Source organism: Lolium perenne, chromosome 3 (assembly GCF_019359855.2).
Source record: "Lolium perenne isolate Kyuss_39 chromosome 3, Kyuss_2.0, whole genome shotgun sequence".
Lineage (NCBI taxonomy): Eukaryota > Viridiplantae > Streptophyta > Magnoliopsida > Poales > Poaceae > Lolium > Lolium perenne.
The window spans coordinates 330076636-330098436 of record NC_067246.2 but is presented as its reverse complement, the minus strand read 5'-3'; the positions used below and the strand labels follow the sequence as shown (position 1 = coordinate 330098436).

Sequence of the window (21801 nt, the reverse complement as noted above, 5' to 3'; positions counted from 1 at the left end):
GAAGAAAGTTCCCCTGCTCGGAGAACAGCCCAAACAATCGATCCCAACACTCAAAGTGTTTAATGTTCCCAAGGTGTACCTGGAACATGGTGGTATCGATATGGAAGAAGCTGCAAAGCTAGCGTCTGCCTGTTCAGTTACCGTGGAGGAATTGCTGTCTGCCGCAGATGCTGCATTACCCACTGCTGATATAGCTCCTAAATTTGTCTACGGGGCCGACTTGCTCAACAAAGAGCAGCTGCATAAACTGCCAACACATATGCAGAATTTGCATCAGTGGTACCTTGATGCATGCAAGGAGAACATAACGTACATCGTGGCGAATATACCATTTGAATATTACTACCGAAATGAGAAGATCCATATTGAGATGAATGAACTCTGGCAGTTATTCAATTTAGAATCCCTTGACAAATCTCTCATGAGTTGCTATTGCTTGTAAGTTCTGAACTACATATAAGTTCATTTTCATTCAGTTCATGTTCATTTTCATTGCATATACTCATTATATCTTATGTATTCTCTTATGCAGACTGAAGATCAGTGAATGCAAAAGTAATAATATTATTAATATTGGGTTTGTTGACCCAGATAAAGTACATGTTGAAACGGTAAAGCATAAAGGCTCAGAAACGGGGGGAAACCTACTAAGGTTTTTGGGGGAGCAATATTTCTGTGATTCAATATTTTTTCATTACAACTACGAGTGAGAGTCTTAATGATCTTTTATGCACATTCAATTTTTCTTACTCGATGTTAAGTGTAATTCCTGACGTATATACATAACATGTGCAGCTTCCACTGGATTCTACTAGACATTCAAGTTGATAAGGGAATAGTTGAAGTAAGAGACCCAATGTGTAGATGCGTGGACGGGTTCCGCGACTTGCAGAAGTTGCTCCAAGTGTAATTTCATTCATCGCCGCGCTATATCTTTCGTGAGATATCAATTAATTATCCACTCATTCAATCATTCTTTTGCCTGGCAGGGCTTGGATAACTTTCAAGAAACATCATAAGGGTACCTGGGCAGAGAGGCTAGCATTTACTCCTGTACCGTGCGCCCAGCAGCCACAAGGGACGAATCTATGTGGATACTACGTTTGCGAGTCCATTCGCATGTTAACCACTGAGAAGCAACAAAAATAAATTCAACATAAGCAATAACATTCACAACTTTATTTATTATCGTCAATATTTCGTTATCAAGATTGATATAGTCATACTCATCTCATTTTCGTATATAGGTCGACTTTATGCGGGACACACTCCAACCAAAGGAACACCTACTAGGAATTGCGGAGGAACTGGCGGGACTTTTGGTTAGAGAAGTATTAAACAACAAAGGCTTGTTTAGTCCAAATAGATGCTCTACCTCCAAATAGACGGTATTTAGTACCGCTTGTCGATCGTGAGCTCCATGTATATATATATATATATATATATATATATATATATATATATATATATATATATATATATATATATATATATATATATATATATATGTAAGGGGAATCTACGAATATGTAAGGGGAATCGACTTTTGCTTCCAATATTTGTTTGATCGATCTATATATATAATGAATGAACGTGTACCACTTCTAGTAGCGTACAAATATATGCAACTTTTATTTTCGAATGAAAAAAATGAAATAACAGGCGGTCGGTGGCGGGGGGGTGGGGTGCTGCACCCCTCAAACCCTAAAGCAGCAGCGTTGTGCGCGCGCCACGTAGAGGGCCTTTTGTCGCGGGTGGTAATACCGCCCGCGACAAAAGGGTCTGTCCCCTGCACGCCCTGCGCCTGCCGCGTGGTGGACTATATTTCGCGGGTGGTAAGCGACCTGCGACAAAAGGCTACCTTTTATCGCGCCTTCCTTGTCGCGGATGGCCACCCGCGACAAAAGGCCCTTACCACCCGCCACAAAAGCCCTGTTTTCCACTAGTGACGGGTGCCAGTGAAGTTGTTCCGATGGAATCAACCTCCATCATCATGGTGTGGACCTTTTGAAGCACAGAGTAATCCGGTTGTTAATATGAGGATACACGCAGCAGAAAAATAGGGGTACATAGTACATAAAAAAAATACCGCCACTCAACGTTATCAACGAACAAGAACATGAGAGCCACAGCTCGGCGGCAACATCCTGATGACAGAATAATGTACTTCCCGCCATATCCTCGCTCCGTTGGTGCACCTTGCGCCAACGGAGAGCTCGTGGAGTTTTGCGTCCGACGGATCTCTTGTGATCTAGTTCGTCTTCGTCTTCGTCGGTGTGGTTATAAATTTAGCTTTTCCAATCTACGGTTCTCATCATTAGCATTGCTTGGTGCTCTGCTGCGTTGGTTCTTTTTGGGGTCTTAGCTCGATGACTTCCCGTTTGTTTACTACAACCAGCTCTACTTCGATAAGCTTTTGTCGGGCTCCGGTAATGGAGGGGCGAGGGCAGCGACGCGCCTTCGGCTCGCTCTAGTGTTTGTACTCTCCGCTAGGTGGTCCAAATACCTTTTTATAATTTTTATTACTTTTGGTATAATTTTTACTGCTGATATGATGATTAATAGATCGTCGCAGAAAAAGAAAAAAAAAAGAACGGAGGAGACACAACTTTCCCAGGTTTAGCCGTCAGAGTTCTCGCCTGACCTATCGTTAGCCTCTATCCGTAATTTTTCCCATTTTCTGTTTTGAGCATCATTTGATCAATCTATTTGCGTGTAGCAAACTTTTGTGCGGGCTTGCTGATCTAATGCTGAATTAATATATCTTTCCCTATTATAAAAAGAACAAACACTACTCTGCATGGTAAGCTATTACAGTATGGCTCCGGCGCGCGGGTCTCATTTTTTTGGAAATAGGGAATGAAACCTCGGCTTCTGCACACGGCCTTTTATTAAACAAAAATATGTGAGAACAAAGTTTAATACATCTCAGGTATCGCCTAGCGTTGATACAAAAATCAACCAGCGAAAGAAAACAAAAGAGAAAGGACTACGCATCATTGTATCCGCCTATTGTGACGCCAGCCAGTTTGGCACAAGATATTCTGAGCGACCATCTGGGACCGTGTGCATTCAGTAGCCATAGCATCCCGCTGTTCCTTCGGTGATAGAAGAGCCCACAACTGAACCCAATGTGACACCATATGGATAAGCTGCAAGAAACGAAGGACGTAGGTACCTTCTGAAACTAAGTATAAGTGTGTGATCCAAGGATTCCAAGATACCCACATCACACAAGTCGAGGCCATAGCTTAGACAATGAGGCTCATCTGCGATTCCCCGGCACACAAGTCCGTGCCAGGCAAGTACGTCTTGCCACCGGAGAAACGCCCCTGCGACCAGGATTTATTAGATGATCTCTCGGTCACCCTCCCCGTCATCGACCTCCACAGAGCCCTCGGAGAAGGCCGGCCTTCAAGTCGTCGGCGAGATCATGGAGGCCGGCAAGGAGTTCGGCTTCATCCAGGTTTTTTTCCCCGTCCAGGATTCCAGTCACGTTAGCCGCGTGCATTTACTAATTCACCTTGCTTTGCTTTGCTTCATTACCATGCACACGTGATCTGTGTTCATCATCATCATTTCTTTCATGCATGCCATTGCAGGTGGTGAACCATGGTGTGGGAGAAGACGTGATTCAGGGCTTCCGATAGGCGGCAACTGAGTTCTTCAGGATGCCAGAGGCCGGAGGAAAAGCTGAAGTACTACTCCATTGACCACACCAAGCCTTTCCGGGTCTTCTCCGGCTCACTCACGTCCCATAACGACGCTAACGACATACGCTACTGGCGCGACTGCCTCAAGCTTCGGTGCTACCCTGTCGAGAAGCTGATGCACCAATGGCCATCGCAACCAGAAATGTTCAGATAAATGATTTTATGGTGATCTACTCGTAACGGCATGACAACTTCTTCTCATGTGCATCCTCATGGGAGAGTCTGTATTTCAGGTGTTGTCTTGGCGGTGGATGTATTGCTGTTGTTACGCCCGAGATACTGTAGCGGGACTTTTGTTTCTTAGTTTTCTTTTCTTTTTTTGGCTGTGTGCATCCGTAGTGCCATTAGGGTGGTGCGTTGTTGCAGAGGCTGGGTGTAATTGGTATCTTTTGATATTAATATATTCCCTTTATCGAAAAAAAATGTGCATCCTCATTCCTCAATCTTTCACCACTGATGACATTATGTTCTTAGTGAGCCAATTAAATTATGTTTACATGGTTTACTACTTGCTAATGCAGCATTGTTTATCGGGTAACGCAGAGAGCATCTTGCCAAGTACGCGGTGGCAGTACAGGAGCTGGCGCGAAGCTTCCTCCGGTTGATCGCCGAGGGGCTCGGATTCGATAACCATGATTTCTTCGAAGGGGACCTCAGCGGCGGGGAGACGCTGATGAACGTGAACTACTAGTAACCCGCGGTACCCCGACCCGAGCCTTACGATGCGCATCCGGCCACATTCCGACCGCCACCTGCTCACCATTCTGTCCCAGGGCGAAGTCAGTGGTTTGCAGGCCAAGCACAGGGGACGCTGGATCCGTGTCCAACCCATACGCAACGCCTTTGTTATCAACTTCGGGCTTCAGATGGAGGTCTCACACTCTCACATGGCATCAATTAATTCTACGGATGTGCTGGCCAGTTTATTTTAGATCAAAGAGAGCATATTCATACATCAGCTAATTGTATATTTGTTTCTTTTGTAGATTGTGACCAATGGGCTGCTTCCAAGCGTGGAGCATCGGGCGGTGACCAACTCGTCAAGGGCGAGGATGTCGGTGGCATCACTTATCACGCCCAAGATGGATTGCAGGGTTGGTCCGGCGCCGGCGATGTTGGATGAAGAGACAAACCCTCCCAAGTTCAAGGACTTCGTATGCAGCGACTTCACGGAGGCGTATGAGGCCGCAGCTGGCAACAGGGAAGCCGTGCTTCACTTCTTCAGGATTCACCACACTCAAAAGTCCAGATTGCGTCAATCAACATGCACTGATTTCATGACTTCTGAAACACCTTTTGTTTGTTCATCTTTACTACTCCCAACAATGATGGTCAATCAACATGCATGCTGACTTGTGCAGAGGGTTATTTTTGCTGATCATTATAATCAGTGATTCCCACAAGTTTAAGGATCGACTATATACTCCCTATGTGCCTAGGGATGGCAATGGGGCCCCGTTCCCCGCAAACCTGTGGGGAATTCATCTATTAGGGGACGGGTATGGGCAACTTTCATCCCCATAAGCTAAAATGGGGATGGGGATTAAAAGGTCTCCCCATCCCCGCTCCCCGCTATCCCCCGTTATAATTTGATATACATGTAAATTGATATATTTTTATATGAAATATGTTGTAATATTGTGTCTGATGTAGTATATTTTAATATCACTAAACATGTGATACTAATATGTTGTCATTTTATCTTGTACATATTACAAAGTTGCTTATTTCTATGTGCAAAATATATAAGATCATAAAATTACGAAAAGATCATTTGAATTTTGCTTCTTAATGGGGAACCCGATCCCCGCCCGGAACCCGGTGGGAATGAGGATGGGATAAAATGTCTCCCCAATTACTAAATGGGGATGGGGATGAGATGGCACTCCCCGGTGGGGAGCAGACCCGTTGCCATCCTTATATGTGCCGGTTTATTAAGTATTTCAAATAAAAGTTTCCATTAATTTAGTCACAAATATGAAGTATATGTTAGAATTTTTTTACATAATTGAATTCATATTTAAAATACGTTTCTAGTGGTATTATTTCCATGGCATATAATTTGTATTTTTTACTATATTTATAGTTGATTTTTTCCTTGAACTACTTTTACCCTATAATGAAACCAGTAGGAAGGGGGTTGCACGTTTCAATAAAAAAAAAATGCATCAAATCTAGAGAGGAGAAGAAGAAATGGACGTTGAAAGTTGACATGGAGATAATTGTTAATGCCACAAAGATTTAGTGTATAGACATATTTAAATTTTGACAAATTCGTGACATCCTTTTTAGGACGGAGAAACTTCTGTTTTTGGAGATACAGTATAGTTGTAGAATGAGCACGTGGGTATAAAAATAAATACGGTTCGGAGTACTAGATAGCCTCTCAAAGTGTGAAGAGGATAAGAAAAAAGAGGGAGAGCATTTAAGGAAAAGTCCAAGAAAAAAAGGATCAACATTTCGGCATAGATGGACGTGTGATATACTTCGCTGGAAATTCGTGTAAACCTCTGTCATTTCCCAAAGCATGCATTTGTTCATGCAAACGTACAGACACAAGCTAGATACACGCGGGATATACTTCGCATGAGTACTACTATTACATTTGGCATGGAAGAATCATCTACATCTATACATCAATGCAAAAAAGACACTCCAACAGCTCACATAGCAGTATAGCACTCATGTTTCATGGTAAAACACTCCAAAACAGCTTTTATGCCAGCGATACTAGTCTGGCTCCCCTAATTTTTCCTCTTCAATTAGCATTCAAGATTGTTTAAATTAGGGAGGCCATCTTTATGCACGCTCTAATTAACCGGGATATACAAACGGAAAGCTAGTCGCATCATGATGCATGCGTTCACCTCCTCACATTAATCATGTAATAAAACGAAAAGGAGAGTTATTAGGCTGTTCATAGTGGGGAGTAACATAAGGTGGTGTCATGCATAAGTTACTAGTTCATGTTACTACCTTCATAGTGGAAAGTAACTTAGAGATGGTATCATGCAAAGTCTCATTTATTAGTTTGTAGACTCATTTTATCTTGGGGTGTGTGATATTATGGTAACATAGCTAGTTACCACCTCCATCTCTTTCTTCATTTATTGCTATGACATGTCACCAAATTACCTTGAAATGTGTGATGTTACTACCTAAGTTACTCCCACTATGAGCAGTCTTATAGAGTTTAGAGGGAGAAAAACGTGTATATATTGACTACAATTTAACATGGAAATTTAGTTCTTCAAGTATTTTTGATCAATGCAGGGGAAGTTTACCCCTTCAACTAAAAAAGCTTAAATTTTGACTTGGCATCACCTCCCAAAAGATAATGCACACTTTGTGGGGCTGCCCTAGCTAGCGCTCGAGCGCCAGGGAGGAATTAAGCGATCAGTTTCCAACCAATTTTTTTTTCATTTTTGGCAAATTTTGGACTATAGTGGAGGCTATTGAGAGAGGAAATTGCACATAACACCATATGTTGGGGCATGGTTTGCACAGAACCACAACCATGTCTAGTTTTTGCACAGAACACCATATTTTATTGTAATTGTTGCACAAAACACTAAATAGGGATATTAGCTCGTTTGACACAAAATTAGGCACATGGGTTGGTTATGTGCTGCCCACGGATGGCAACATGTATGCGCGCGTCCTATCGGAAAATCCTCGAGCCCCCTCGACCATTTTGCCCCTAGACTAGGTGCAGACCCTAGTATTTAGAATGAAAAAGTTGATTCGTTCCGAAGGAGGGAGGCGACGACCATGATCAGAGACTGAGACGATGGCGGCGGGGTCGAACAGTAGGAAGAGTTATGCGGCAGGTCCTAGTCGGGGTCCACGCCGGAGTCCACATATGTACTGTCAATGGCTTTATGGGACTAATTATGCATCAAACGAACGTAACGACCCTATTTAGTGTTTTGTGCAACAATTACAACAAAATATGGTGTTCTGTGCAAAAACAAGTTATGGTTGTGGTTCCTTGCAAAACATGTCCCAACATATGGTGTTATGTGCAATTTCCTCCTATTGAGGGAAAGTTTTGATGATGTAAGCGAGAATCTTTCCGAATTTGAAAATTCAAAACGTTTTATCTCACAAACGACAACTCCGATTCAAGATCTGTTTTCACCAATAAATCCGTCTCGACGAGATCTTCAAAACTAGCACCCATGTTAATATGTTTCGATAAACTTTTTTCTGGCTAAAAGTTATCAACCCTCTCTATTTGAATAATCAACCCCTCCGTACTTGAGTGATCAACGGTAAAAATATAAATTTATCAACCTGATGCAGGCTATTGAGGGAAAGTTCTGCATGCATGCATAAATAGACGAATCTGCTGATGTCAGCGAAATCTTTTCCAAATTTGAAAATTCAAAATGTTTTAACTTTCAAACGACAACTTCAAATTAAGATTCGCTTTCACCAATAAATCCGTCTCGACGAGATCTTCAAAAGTAGCACCCATGTTGATATGTTTCGATAAACTTTTTTTCGGGCTTATCAACCCTTTCTGTTTGAATAATCAACCCCTACGTACTTAAATGATCAACGGTGAATGTATAAAATTATCAACCTGGTGCAGCCTATTGAGGGAAAGTTCTGCATTCATGCACAAATAGACGAATCTGCTGATGTCAGCGAAATGTTTCCCAAATTTGAAAATTCAAAATATTTTAACTTTCAAACGACAACTCCAAATTAAGATTCGCTTTCACCAATAAATCCGTCTCGACGAGATCTTCAAAACTAGCACCCATGTTGATATGTTTCGAGAAACTTTTTTTCGGGATAAAAGTTATCGACCCTTTCTGTTTGAATAATCAACCCCTCCGTACTTAAGTGATCAACGGTGAATGTATAAAATTATCAACCTGGTGGAGGCTATTGAGGGAAAGTTCTGCATGCATGCACAAATAGACGAATCTGCTGATGTCAGCGAAATGTTTCCCAAATTTGAAAATTCAAAACGTTTTAACTTTCAAACGACAACTCCAAATTAAGATTCACTTTCACCAATAAATCCGTCTCGAAGAGATCTTCAAAACTAGCACACATGTTAATATGTTTCGACAAATTTTTTTCTGGCTAAAAGTTATCAACCCTCTCTATTTAAATAATCAACCCATCCGTACTCGAGTGATCAACCGTAAATGTATAAAATTATCAACCCCAAAGTTAATTTTATTTAAACATTTTAACGAATCTTTTTTAGTTTAGAAGCTATCAACCCGGTGTCCTGTTATTTATCAACAATAAATATAAATAACTATCAACCCTAAAATCTAGTTTCATTTCGAATATTTTTGCGACTCTTTTTAGTTTACAAGTTATCAATCCGGTGCTCCGTTATTTATCAATGGTAATTATAAATAACTATCAACCCTAAAAAGTATTTCATTTAGAATATTTTAGCGAACATTTTTTTTATTTTACAAGCCATCAACCTAGTGCCTCGTTATTTATCAATTGTAAATATAAATAAATAATAACCCTAAAAAGTATTTCATTTAGAATATTTTAGCGACTCTCTTTTAGTTTACAAGCTATCAGCCCGGTGACCCGCTATTTATCAATGGTAAATATAAATAAATATCAACCCTAAAATTTTAATTTAATTTAAAATATGTAGCGACTCTTTTTTTGTTTACAAGTTATCAACCCGGTGCCTCGTTATTTATCAATGGTAAATATAAATACCTAGCAACCCTAAAAAGTAAATTTTATTTAGAATATTTTAGCAACTTTTGTTAGCTTTGAGTAGCAAGTGGTAGTTCATTTGAGTTGCAAGTGGATCTTCCCACCCGTTATTTTCCCCTTAAAAACCACTGGCCCAAAAAAGGGAATTGCAAAAGGACCCCATTAAATATGAATTACCGTACGAAAATAAAACCCAAAAGGGAATTGCAAAAAGAGAATTGAGAGCCTGCCTCGTGCTGAAGAAAAAGAGTGAGATTAGGCATGCAAGTGGACCGCCCGGTGGGCCTGGCGGACAGCCCGCTGGATTATGTGCGTGGTTCAAATTGTCTAAAGACTAGTGATTGTGATTAGGTGATTATATAATGAAGTTACGAGGCGGACAAGAATCGATGGTTTGGCAGGCGTCCGGCCACTTGCATCCCCAAGTGAGATGCTATGTGTATGCATGCAACAACTTATGAAAGTGTGCTGAAAAGTTGGCTCATTAAATGCAAATCCATGAGATAATCTGTGCATGTGCATGCATGCAGTGTGAATGCCCTTGGCTGCATGCAACTTGCAAAGTAGTAATACAAGCTATTAATGTGAACACGTGTGAACGCAATTAAAACAGTATGTAATAAAAAGGGAATTGACTCGCTCCGCGAGTGCTTCCACGCCAAGGAAAGTGATTGCTCGAGCGATCGATTGCCAGGGAGGGGATTCGCACTTTGTGATATTTGTTTTTAAAGCATTACACACGTGCACTATTACTAGTAAATTTGCAGCGTGTGCTACATTTCTCATTGAGTAAAATAGGAAATATTCAGAAACAAAGAGATGACGACACAAAACTTATATGGAGCCATACACCAAATGTTAGTAATCAGAACCATTAGGGAGTACGATTAGTTGTCCTTCCTTTCTCAGGCTGGCTTTTCTTTTGTCAGTTCAACTGTCGTTTGACTCTCTGGGCTGGAGAGTACATCCGTCATGTTCTTAGTCCAGTGCGAGTTAAACCCGCATTGCATCTGCGCCGAAAATCGACCGGTGAGCTTATTAGAAACGAAAAAGGGCAAAATCGGCACACCGATCGATCGGTGGAATTGAAGATGAACAACAGATGGACCGTGCGTACGTGATGCCCATTCAATCAACCTGTGTTTGCCTTTTACTTTTTGTCAGCATTATGACTGATGGATGTAGCTAGCCCATGCCAAGCGTGATCGACCAAAAAATATTTACCCAACAAAGTATAGTGATTTTTCCCCTCCTACACGTACGCGTCGATCACCTGTTATCTCTAGCTAGCTATCTACCCTAACCTACCTACCATGCATCGTCATCGATCTCCTTCTGCATGTACTACTCGTTACCTTGGCATGCTATATAACTCCACGACGGGCACGAGACAGATAGATAGATCGTAGGTGCGTGCGTGACACTCGATCGATCGCTGGTCTTATTCTAGCTCACCGGCCTTCTTCTTCAACTGACCGATCGCTCGACCATCCCCATGGCCATGGACGCCGGCAGCAATGGCACGGGGACGCGGCTCGGTCTCCTTGTTTTACACCTCACCATCCTCTTTCTCCTCGGCGGCGGCGCGGAGGCGGCGACGTCGTTCAGCTTCACCAACGCGTGCGCGCACCCGGTGTGGGTGGGCGCGCTCAACGGGGCCACCTCGCCTCCCCTATCCCACACCGGCTTCTATCTCGCCTCGGGCGCCACCTCCTCCCTCGCCGCCCCGTCCTCCGGCGCATGGTCGGGCAACTTCTGGGCGCGCACCGGCTGCGCCACCGACGCCTCCACGGGCCGCTTCTCCTGCGCCACCGCCGACTGCGGCTCCGGCGACGTCGCCTGCAACGGCCGCGGGCCGGCGCCGCCCGTCACGCTCGCTGAGATCACCCTTGCCGCGCCCGGCTCCGGCGGCCTCGACTTCTACGACGTCAGCCTCGTCGACGGCTTCAACGTGCCGCTCCGCATCGCCCCGTCCGGCAACACCAGCGGCAACAACGGGTGCAGCGCCGCCGCATGCGCCGGCGACGTGAACGCGGTCTGCCCCTCGGACCTACGCGTGCAGTCCGGGTCGGCGGTGGTGGCGTGCAAGAGCGCGTGCAACGCCTACGGCAGCGCGCGCTACTGCTGCAGCGGCGACTACGGCACGCCGGCGGCGTGCGGGCCAACCAACTACTCGCAGGTGTTCAAGGCCGCCTGCCCGACGGCGTACAGCTACGCATACGATGACGCCAGCTCAACCTTCACCTGTTCCGGCGCCGCCGTCTACGACGTGATATTCTGCCCAGCCAATTAATTATTAATTAATTGTCTGATTCTAATGCTGCAATAATAAAACGGCATGAATGTAATTTATTCACTTCGGTGAAAAAAGATTTGAGGGGCTCGAATAGTAATTAATCAATTAACGGTGAAAAAGATACTAGTACCTCTCTCCTAATTCATAGGGCTTGCAAGTATCCCTAGGTTGTTAATATCAATTATACAATACAAAAATTATATCATTAAAATCTAAACTTTCTAATGATATATATTTTATAATATATATTTTCTATTAGACTATCCACAATGGAAGTATCATAGGTAGTATTATGCATCACATGCATGCAAAAAGCTGATGCGATAGTGTGATTAAAGATGAGGGAGATGATAGTAGTATCATAGGTAGATACCGTATCATAGCACGTAGTACTAGAAAATTTAATGTCAAACAAATCTTGTACTACATATATTTGCATTGAGATTCTACAAATCAATTAATATAGGAAGATTATGATACTAGCATATGATACAATGCACTACGGGAAAAGAAGACGTTGCCGTGCGGCACTTTGCACGGCAAAGGCCGCTATATGCACGGCAAAGGCTTTGCCGTGCGTGCACGCACGGCAAAGGCTGCCCGGCAAAGAGAGCGACGACAAAGGCAACGTTGCCGTGCGCGCCGCCTATCTGCACGGCAAAGACCGTTGCCGTGCGCCCTATTCTTTGTCGTGCGTGCGATACTTTGCCGTGCGGCAGAGCGTTGCCGTGCGTGCGGGACTTTGCCGTGCGGCACTTTCCTTTGCCGTGCGTGGCAACGTTGTCGTGCGCTATTTCTGTGCCGTGCCGTTGGCTTTGCCGTGCGGCAGAAGGCCAGCCCGCACGGCAAAGGCCTTGCCGGCAGACCCTCCAGGACATCCCAGGCGCACAGGTGAGCGCCACGTGGCCCCTTTGCCGTGCGTGTGCACACGGCAAAGTGACCAAAAGTCCTTTGCCGTGTGCACACACACGGCAAAGGGGCCTGATTTTTTCATTTTTTTGCTGTTTTTCATTTATCCCTGCAGTTCAAATATTGCATTTCACAAATATAGCATATATATCAACATATGATCACCAAACACATCAACAACACCACAAATACGTCGAGCACACATATTTCATGCATACAATCCGTTACATAGAGTTCATAGTCCATCCACACAAGTTACATAGAGTCCATAGTGCAATGTCCAATATTACAATCCATTACAAGCATACAATCCGACAAAGTGCACGAAGACCATGCCATCAACCTTGTCCTCCTCCATTGCTTGCGCCCGCCTCATCGTCATTGCCTTGTGACACATAATCTACAAGGTTTGATGGAATTGGCATTTGTCATTTGCATAATGATCACTTGAACAAGCACAAGTAGCGGGTTGGGCACAAGTGTAGGAGGACTCACCGCGGTTCATGCTCCGGATGATGTTCAAGTTGTTCACGGTGACAGGTGTCCCCGGGCTCTGAGTGGGCGGTGGCGGCATCCACGGCATGGAGTAAGGTGGAGGAGCAGGAATACTCCCCGGTGGAGAAGACAGAGCCGTCTGGCTCATCAGCCAGCTCATTTGTGCCTGCTGCTGCTGCATCATCTGCTGCTGTTGTTGCATCTGTAGCATCATCTGTGTCTGCTGCTGCTATACTCCAGAATCTGCCGCTCCATGTTCCGTGCGTGCTCCTGGGCCGCCTGCTCCTTTGCTGCCATCTCCATCTACGATGTGTTGTCGCGATGTCATTAACATTTCAATGGAAAGCATGTAAAGGAAAGGTAGAGGCCGGAGGAAGAACATACCCGTAACCGCTCGACAGCTAGATCCGAAGCTCGTGGCCGGGACTCTGCCTCAGGCTGGCCGCTCTTACGACCACGACGGATCTGGCGGAGAGAGGGAACCTTCGCTGGGTCGACAACCCCGTCACCAAACCATAGGCGGCCATGCTTCAAGCCTTCTCCCGCAAGCACCGCAACCTCAGGGTCAAAGTCCTCGGCCTCTGGGTTGGCGTCCTCGCCGTACTTCTTCTTGAACTTGGAGACATACGACGTGCACTGGGTCTCGGATTGCGGGTTAATCCACACGGACCCTGTCTCAGGATGCGGCGTCTTCCTTTGCTTCATCTTCTTTAGAACGGCAAAGACGTTAGGCTTCGCTCCTGTCCTCACTTCCTGCAAAAGAGAACATGTAATAAAGTGAAGTGGCACACCCTTGCAGAGTTAGCAAATATATAACATGAATTCAAAGAATGAAGGAACCATTAATTTTCTCACCTCGTTCTGCAGGTGAAGAGAGATGGGGATGCTGCCTTGGATATGCGATCCACCTCGCATCTCTGCCTGCTTCTTCTTGCCCTCCTCGTGCTTCTTGAGGTACTGGGGGCATGTCCACCACATGACCATCGCAAGAAAGCACCTGTCGTCTGCGCCGACATACTGAGGAAGGTTCTACATGCACAAGATAAACCCATTATGGTAAAATAAACTACATGGCGATAAAGAAATCAATAACACACAAATGCAAATACATGCATGTACTGCCACGGCTGCATGAGCGTGTCGCGAGCGTCCTCCTTAGTCATGTGTGAAGGAGATATGCCCAAGAGGCAATAATAAAAGTGGTTATTATATATCTTTATGTTTATGATAAATGTTTATATACCATGCTATAATTGTATTAACCGAAACATTGATACATGTGTGATATGTAAACAACAAAGAGTCCCTAGTATGCCTCTTAACTAGCTTGTTGATTAATGGATGATTAGTTTCATAATCATGAACATTGGATGTTATTAATAACAAGGTTATATCATTGTATGAATGATGTAATGGACACACCCAATTAAGCGTAGCATAAGATCACGTCATTAAGTTATTTGCTATAAGCTTTCGATACATAGTTACCTAGTCCTTATGACCATGAGATCATGTAAATCACTTATACCGGAAAGGTACTTTGATTACATCAAACGCCACTGCTTAAATGGGTGGTTATAAAGGTGGGATTAAGTATCCGGAAAGTATGAGTTGAGGCATATGGATCAACAGTGGGATTTGTCCATCCCGATGACGGATAGATATACTCTGGGCCCTCTCGGTGGAATGTTGTCTAATATCTTGAAAGCATATGAATAAAGTTCATAAGAGACCACATACCATGGTACGAGTAAAGAGTACTTGTCAGGAGACGAGGTTGAACAAGGTATAGAGTGATACCGATGATCAAACCTCAGACAAGTAAAATATCGCGTGACAAAGGGAATTGGTATCGTATGTGAATGGTTCATTCGATCACTAAAGTCATCGTTGAATATGTGGGAGCCATTATGGATCTCCAGATCCCGCTATTGGTTATTGGTCGGAGAGAGTACTCAACCATGTCCGCATAGTTCACGAACCATAGGGTGACACACTTAAGGTTTGATGTTGAAATGGTAGAATTTGAATATGGAATGGAGTTCGAAGATTTGTTCGAAGTCCCAGATGAGATCCCGGACATCACGAGGAGTTCCGAAATGGTCCGGAGAATAAGATTCATATATAGGAAGTCATTTTATAAGTTTTAAAATGATCCGGAAGGTTCTACGGAAGGTTCTAGAAGGTTCTAGAAAAGTCCGGAAGAAATGACTAATGAAGGCGGAGTCCCGGAGGGACTCCACCTCCCATGGCCGGCCAACCCTAGGAGGGGGGAGTCCACCTTGGGCTCCACCAAGGTGGCCGGCCACCCCCTCCGAAGGGAAGGTGGGAATCCCACCTCTAGTGGGAGTCCTAGCTTGGGTAGGTTTCATGTCATATGGAAGGTTTTGGTTTGGGGTCTTATTCGAAGACTTGTAGACCAACTCTTGGGTGTTCCACCTATATAATGAGGGCCAAGGGGAGGGGGCCGGCCACCCCCAACACCACAAGGTGGCCGCACCCCTTAAGTGGCCGGCGCCCCCCCTCTCCCCAAACCCTAGCCGCCCCACTCCTCCTTCTCTCCCGCACGCTTAGCGAAGCTCCGCCGGAGTTCTCCACCACCACCGCCACCACGCCGTCGTGCTGTCGGATTCAAGAGGAGACTACTACTTCCGCTGCCCACTGGAACGGGGAGGTGGACGTTGACTTCATCAACACCGAACGTGTGACCGAGTACGGAGGTGCTGCCCGTTCGTGGCGCCGTGATCAAGATCTTCTACGCGCTTCTGCAAGCGGCAAGTGAACGTCTACCACAGCAACAAGAGCCTCATCTTGTAGGCTTTGGAACTCTTCAAGGGTGAGTCTCGATCATCCCCTCGTTTCTACCGTCTTCTGGATTGCATCTTGGCTTGGATTGCGTGTTCGCGGTAGGAAATTTTTTGTTTTCTATGCAACGAATCCCTAATGTGGACGAAGCGGTCGGCGTGTGATACGTCCAAAACATATCTACTTTCCCGAACACTTTTGCTATTGTTTTGCCTCTAATTTGTGTGTTTTGGATGCAACTAACGCGGACTAACGCTGTTTTCAGCAGAACTGTTCTGGTGTCTCGTTTTTGTGCAGAAATCCAACTTTTAGGAAAATCCTCGGAATTTATGCGAAAGGTCCTATTTTTCCAGAATACTGACGGAGCCAGAAGGGCAAGCCAGGTGGGGGCCCGAGGGCCCCACACGCTAGGCCGGCGCGGCCCAGGAGGGGGCGCGCGGCCCTAGTGTGTGGCGGCCTCGGCTGGCCCCCGACTGATGGGGTTCGTAGCATAGAAAACAAAAATTTTCCTACCGCAAGACGAATAAATCCAAGATCTAATCTATGGAACACCCAAGATCTAATCTACAAGATCGAAGCAACGAGATTGATATGAGACTAACCCTCGAAGATTTCCAAAGCCTACGAGATTAGATCTCGTTGTTGGTGTAGACGATCGTCCCCAGTGCTGCAATCCGGCAGCACTTCCGTACTCGGTCGCGCGTACGGTGTCGATGAAGCCTGTTCTCTCCCCGTTCCAGAGGGCAGCGGAGGTATGGTAGATCCCCTCGGAATCCCAGCAGCACAACGGCGTGGTGGTGGAGGTGGAGGAGAAATTCCTGCAGGGCTTCGCCAAGCCTGCGCAGGAAGAAGGAGGAGGGAGAGAGGGGCGGCTAGGGCTTGGGGGGATGATATCCTGCGCCCCAGCCCTCCCCTCCCTCTTATATAGGCGTGGGGGGCTGCCTTGGCCCCTCCTCCAAGCCTTTGGGTCGGCCAAAACAAGGGGGGGAACTTCCCCCCCAAGTTAAGTCCCTATTTTCAAGGGATTTGATCTTATCCACTTGGTACAGCCACATGGGCCTTCGGGGGGCTGGTGTGCATGGCCCATGTGGGCCTATGCGACCCCTCCGGTCCATGTTGGTCGTCCGGGATAGGTGGGCCCCACTATGGTACCCTCCGGAACCTTCTAGAACCTCCGGTACAATACCGAAAAATCCTGAACTTTTCCGGTAACCCTGAAAATGACTTCCCATATATGAATCTTATTCTCCGAACCATTCTGGACCTCCTCGTGACGTCCCGGATCCCATCCGAGACTCCGAACAAACTTCGGTCTCCATCTCATATTCTGAATCTACTTATGCGACATCGAACCTTAAGCGCGTCACCCTACGGTTCGCGAACTATGCAGACATGGTCGAGACTCCTCTCCGAGCAATAACCAATAGCGGGATCTGGAGATCCATAATGGCTCCCACATATTCAATGATGACTTAGTGATCGATTGAACCATTTACATACGATGCCGATTCCCTTTGTCACGCGATATTTTACTTGTCCGAGGTTCGATCATCGGTATCTCCATACCTTGTTCAACCTCGTTACCGACAAGTACTCTTTACTCGTACCGTGGTATGTCATCTCTTATGATCCAATCATATGCTTGCAAGCTAATTAGACGACACTCCACCGAGAGGGCCCAGAGTATATCTATCCGTCATCAGGATGGACAAATCCCACTGTTGATCCATATGCCTCAACTCACACTTTCCGAATACTTAATCCCATCTTTATAACCACCCATTTACGCAATGGCGTTTGATGTAATCAAAGTACCCTTCCGGTGTAAGTGATTTACATGATCTCATGGTCGAAGGACTTAGGCAACTATGTATCGAAAGCTTATAGCAAATTGAACTTAATGACTTGATCTTATGCTACGCTCATTTGGGTGTATGTCCATTATATCATTCACCTAATGACATAACCTTGTTATTAATAACATCCAATGTTCATGATCACGAAACCATGATCATCCATTAATCAACAAGCTAGTTATACAAGAGGCTTACTAGGGACTCCTTGTTGTTTACATAACACACATGTACCAATGTTTCGGTTGATACAATTATAGCATGGGATGTAAACATTTATCATGAACACTAAGATATAACAATAACTAATTTATTATTGCCTCTTGGGCATATCTCCAACAGTCTCCCACTTGCACTAGAGTCAATAATCTAGTTTACATTTGAAAAGATATAACACCTTGGCCTTCTGGTGCTTATCATGTTTTGCTCACGGGAGAGGTTTTAGTCAATGGATCTGACACGCTCAGAAACGTATGTATTTTGCAATTCATTTGCGTCTCAATGCATCACTTATTTTTCAAATGAGTCGGCATTAATTGTATATGCTTAGTCCTCTGGTGGAACCTTAATTCTGCGGTCTGAAATAAGTCACTAATATTGTCATACACAATATAGCTTCAAAGTTCTGACACTATCGGAACTACACCAAGTTCTCAGAGAACTCCTCGACTTAACATCCTCAGTCATTGTCAAAACAATGACATACTCTGCCTTCGTTTGTAGAATCCCACAATATTTAGAACTGATCTAAATCTAGCATAGACTTCTTCTAGCTCATTGTGCTACCTTTTAAACAACACTTAGCCTAATTGAGATTGAAATTTATTTTTATATGTGACAAACTAATATCGGTGCAACACCTTACATCGATTTGTTTGTCATTACCCCATACAAAAACTATATATATATATATATATATCCTTGGTTCTTCTAAAGCACCCAGGGATATTCTTACTGTTGTCCAATGATCATTACATGAATCATTCTGGTATATGCTCGTAACACTTTAGAGCACAGGACATCTGATTTTGTACATATTATTCGTGATCTAAAATCACTCATGTGGTTTTACTCATTGAGTGTCAGATACACTCAAGTCTTGTTAAACCTTCACATGGAAAAGAACACCTTCTTAATATTTTTATATTGAACTACTTCAATATTCATTCTATGTACTTTGACTTAAACTTATTATGTGTTTCAATCTATCTTCATAGATCTTGACACTAAATATGTTTCAGTCCATATCCTTTCATTGAAGTTAATTCTTAATGAAACCTTTTATTCACATCAAGTATATAATTACATCATTTATAATCAACGATATGTCATCTACATAAAGTATTATAAATATGTCTCAGTGCTCCCACTTAATTTCTTGCAAATGCAAGCATCTTCATCGTTTCTGATGAAATCAAAAACTCTTTGACTATTTCATCCGGTGAAGGTTCCAACTCCGTGATACTCACTTCATCCAATTGAAGTTCGTATACCTATCTAGTATTCCACAGACTAGCAAAAACTCTTGGTTGTATCTAGTATACATCCTTCATACACACTTCTGGCAAGGAATGTATTTCTGCCATCCTACTATCATATCTCATAAAAGAAATATGTAGCGATTACTAGAATGATCCACATAGACTTTAAGCATTGCCACGGAAGATCTAATCTTATCGTAGTCAACTCTTTGAACTTTGTCGTAAACAACTTTTCGATAAGTCAAGCTTCTTTAAGGATATTCCATCCAAGTCCATCTATTTTATAGATCCATTTACTTTCAAAAAGCATTCATCTATCTTGGATTTCATGGCGCATGGCCATTTTAACGGAGTCAGGGCCCATCATAACTTCTTTGTATGTAGTTGGTTTATCATTGTTGAAAATCAATCCTTTGTCCACAAATCATTTATTTGATCACAAAGTAAACCATACCTACAAGGTTCAATAAGTACTTTGATTTCCATGACTATAACACTTTGTAGACATGGGAGCCATGATCTTCGTAGCTACTTCCGGAACCATTTCCGATGCTGTGCTACTCTAATCATCATGCTCAGGTTCATGAACCTTATCAAGTTCCATTGTCCTCCCACTCAAATAGTTCGCTAGAAACATTTTCTTTGAAATAAGTAAGAAACATCGACAAACACTTTTATCTTTGTCTCCATAGTGGAAAGAATTCCCAATCAATTCTCTGGGATAACCAACAAAGACATTCATCCGAGTTTGGTTGTAAACTTATTTACTTATGCTATGCATACCAAAATTTAAGAAAGTACTATTAGGGTTTATACCCATGCCATAACTTGTATGGTGTCATTTCAACGGATCATGATGATGCTCTATTCAGTGTAAAAGCGGTAGTCTCTAAAGCATAATCCACAAAAATATAATGGCATCATTTTATCTCATCATTAACCCAACAAGGTTTGGATACGTCTCTCGGATACTCCATCATCACTATGATACTCCAAGAAACGTGAGGTTGTAGAACGATTTCATAACTCTCTTAGATGTTCGCTAAAACTCGTAATTCAAATATTTCCACCATGATCCAATCATAGATATTTGACTTTTCTATTACGATGATTTCCACTTCATGCTGAAATTTATTTGAATCTATTCAAATGTCTCAAACTTCTTCCTTATCGAATATATCCACATATATACTCAATTCATTGTTAGAAGTTTTCATGAAGTAGAAGAATCTCCCGCACACAACTATGCCCAGTGAACCATATACATCACTATGTATGTTTCCACTAAGTTAGTTGCTCGTTCAACTCTTGGCCTATGAACGATATTTAAGTCATTTCCTTTTAGAAGAGATTTGCAAGCGCCAAATGATTCAAAAATCATATGACTCCAAAATTCCATTCAAATGGAGTTCCTTCATGCGTTCCTTTCTAACATGACCTAAATGGCGGTTCCACTAATGAGTGGAATTCAAATCATTTGCCTTATGGCATTTTAGCGTCAGTGTTATGTATGTGTGTTTCACCATTAAGATTTATAATAACTTATCCATCGTACATGGAGTAATGTCATAATTTGAACAACTCATTGTTTTCATTTGACCAGAGCAAAATAACAATTTATTAAGTTCTTTATTATAAATTTTAAGGGCTAGGTAAAATGCCAACGACAAACATAATAACACTTTATTATGTTCCAGACGTGCATTATTACCATATTCCTTATCAGTCACTTAGGCCATCGTATTCTTGTATTGCGTTCTATTGTATGACATCTCATACCAGTCAATCTGGTACAAATACCGAAGAATTTTATTATGTGACCAAATAAGGAATACATCCATAACATGTATATCATCTATATACACCTGAGCTAGACTTTCTAGTCTTTTTCTTTCTTTCTGCCAAAATATCTTTTGTAGTTTCTCTTTTAGCTTTCCCCATTCTCAGAAAACACTTCACCTTCAATAACTTTTAGGTCCATTGGTCAAATACCAATAACCTCGAGGTTCTTACTTTGAAGTTGATCATCACATGACAAGTGTTCCAGATTTCACTATTAGTAGCCTTTTAATGTGATGAACAATTTCACTCATAATTTTATCCATCATGATGACTTTCCGAGACCATGTCTGTACATGCTAGGCTCGTAAAGTTTTAACCTCAGTATTCGCATGTGCAAATCTGGCTTGCACCCGTTGTATGCACACGTAGAATCTATAACACCCGATCATCACGAGATGCTTCGAAACGACGAGTCTTAGCAACGGTGCATACTAAGGACGATCATTTCATGGATATGCGAATATCGTTAGTGCCCCAATAGTTGGAGGATTGGGACGCCTGGCGTCTTCAAACTTCATACATTCCCATAAAACTTATGAGTTTATGTAGTCTCACCAAATTATATTCTATCATCTTGTAACAAGGTCTTAGATATCACATATATCTCATACCTCGCTTATTTCTGAAAACAAAATTTTTAGCTCCTTATTTTTCAAACAGATTTGAACTTCAAGTTTCACGGAGACAAGATGACT

At 43.3% G+C, this 21801-nt stretch overlaps 1 protein-coding gene and 1 pseudogene across 1 annotated transcript; both read left to right on the top strand.

Moving 5' to 3' along the window:
- Positions 1-3258: 3258 nt before the first annotated feature.
- On the top strand, positions 3259-5065 carry LOC127340431 (2'-deoxymugineic-acid 2'-dioxygenase-like; annotated as a pseudogene).
- Positions 5066-10839: 5774 nt separating this feature from the next.
- On the top strand, positions 10840-11858 carry LOC127345801 (thaumatin-like protein 1b). The gene has a single exon (XM_051372326.2). The coding sequence runs from the start codon at positions 10921-10923 to the stop codon at positions 11716-11718; it is 798 nt and encodes a 265-aa protein (XP_051228286.1). The 5' UTR covers positions 10840-10920; the 3' UTR covers positions 11719-11858.
- Positions 11859-21801: the final 9943 nt, after the last annotated feature.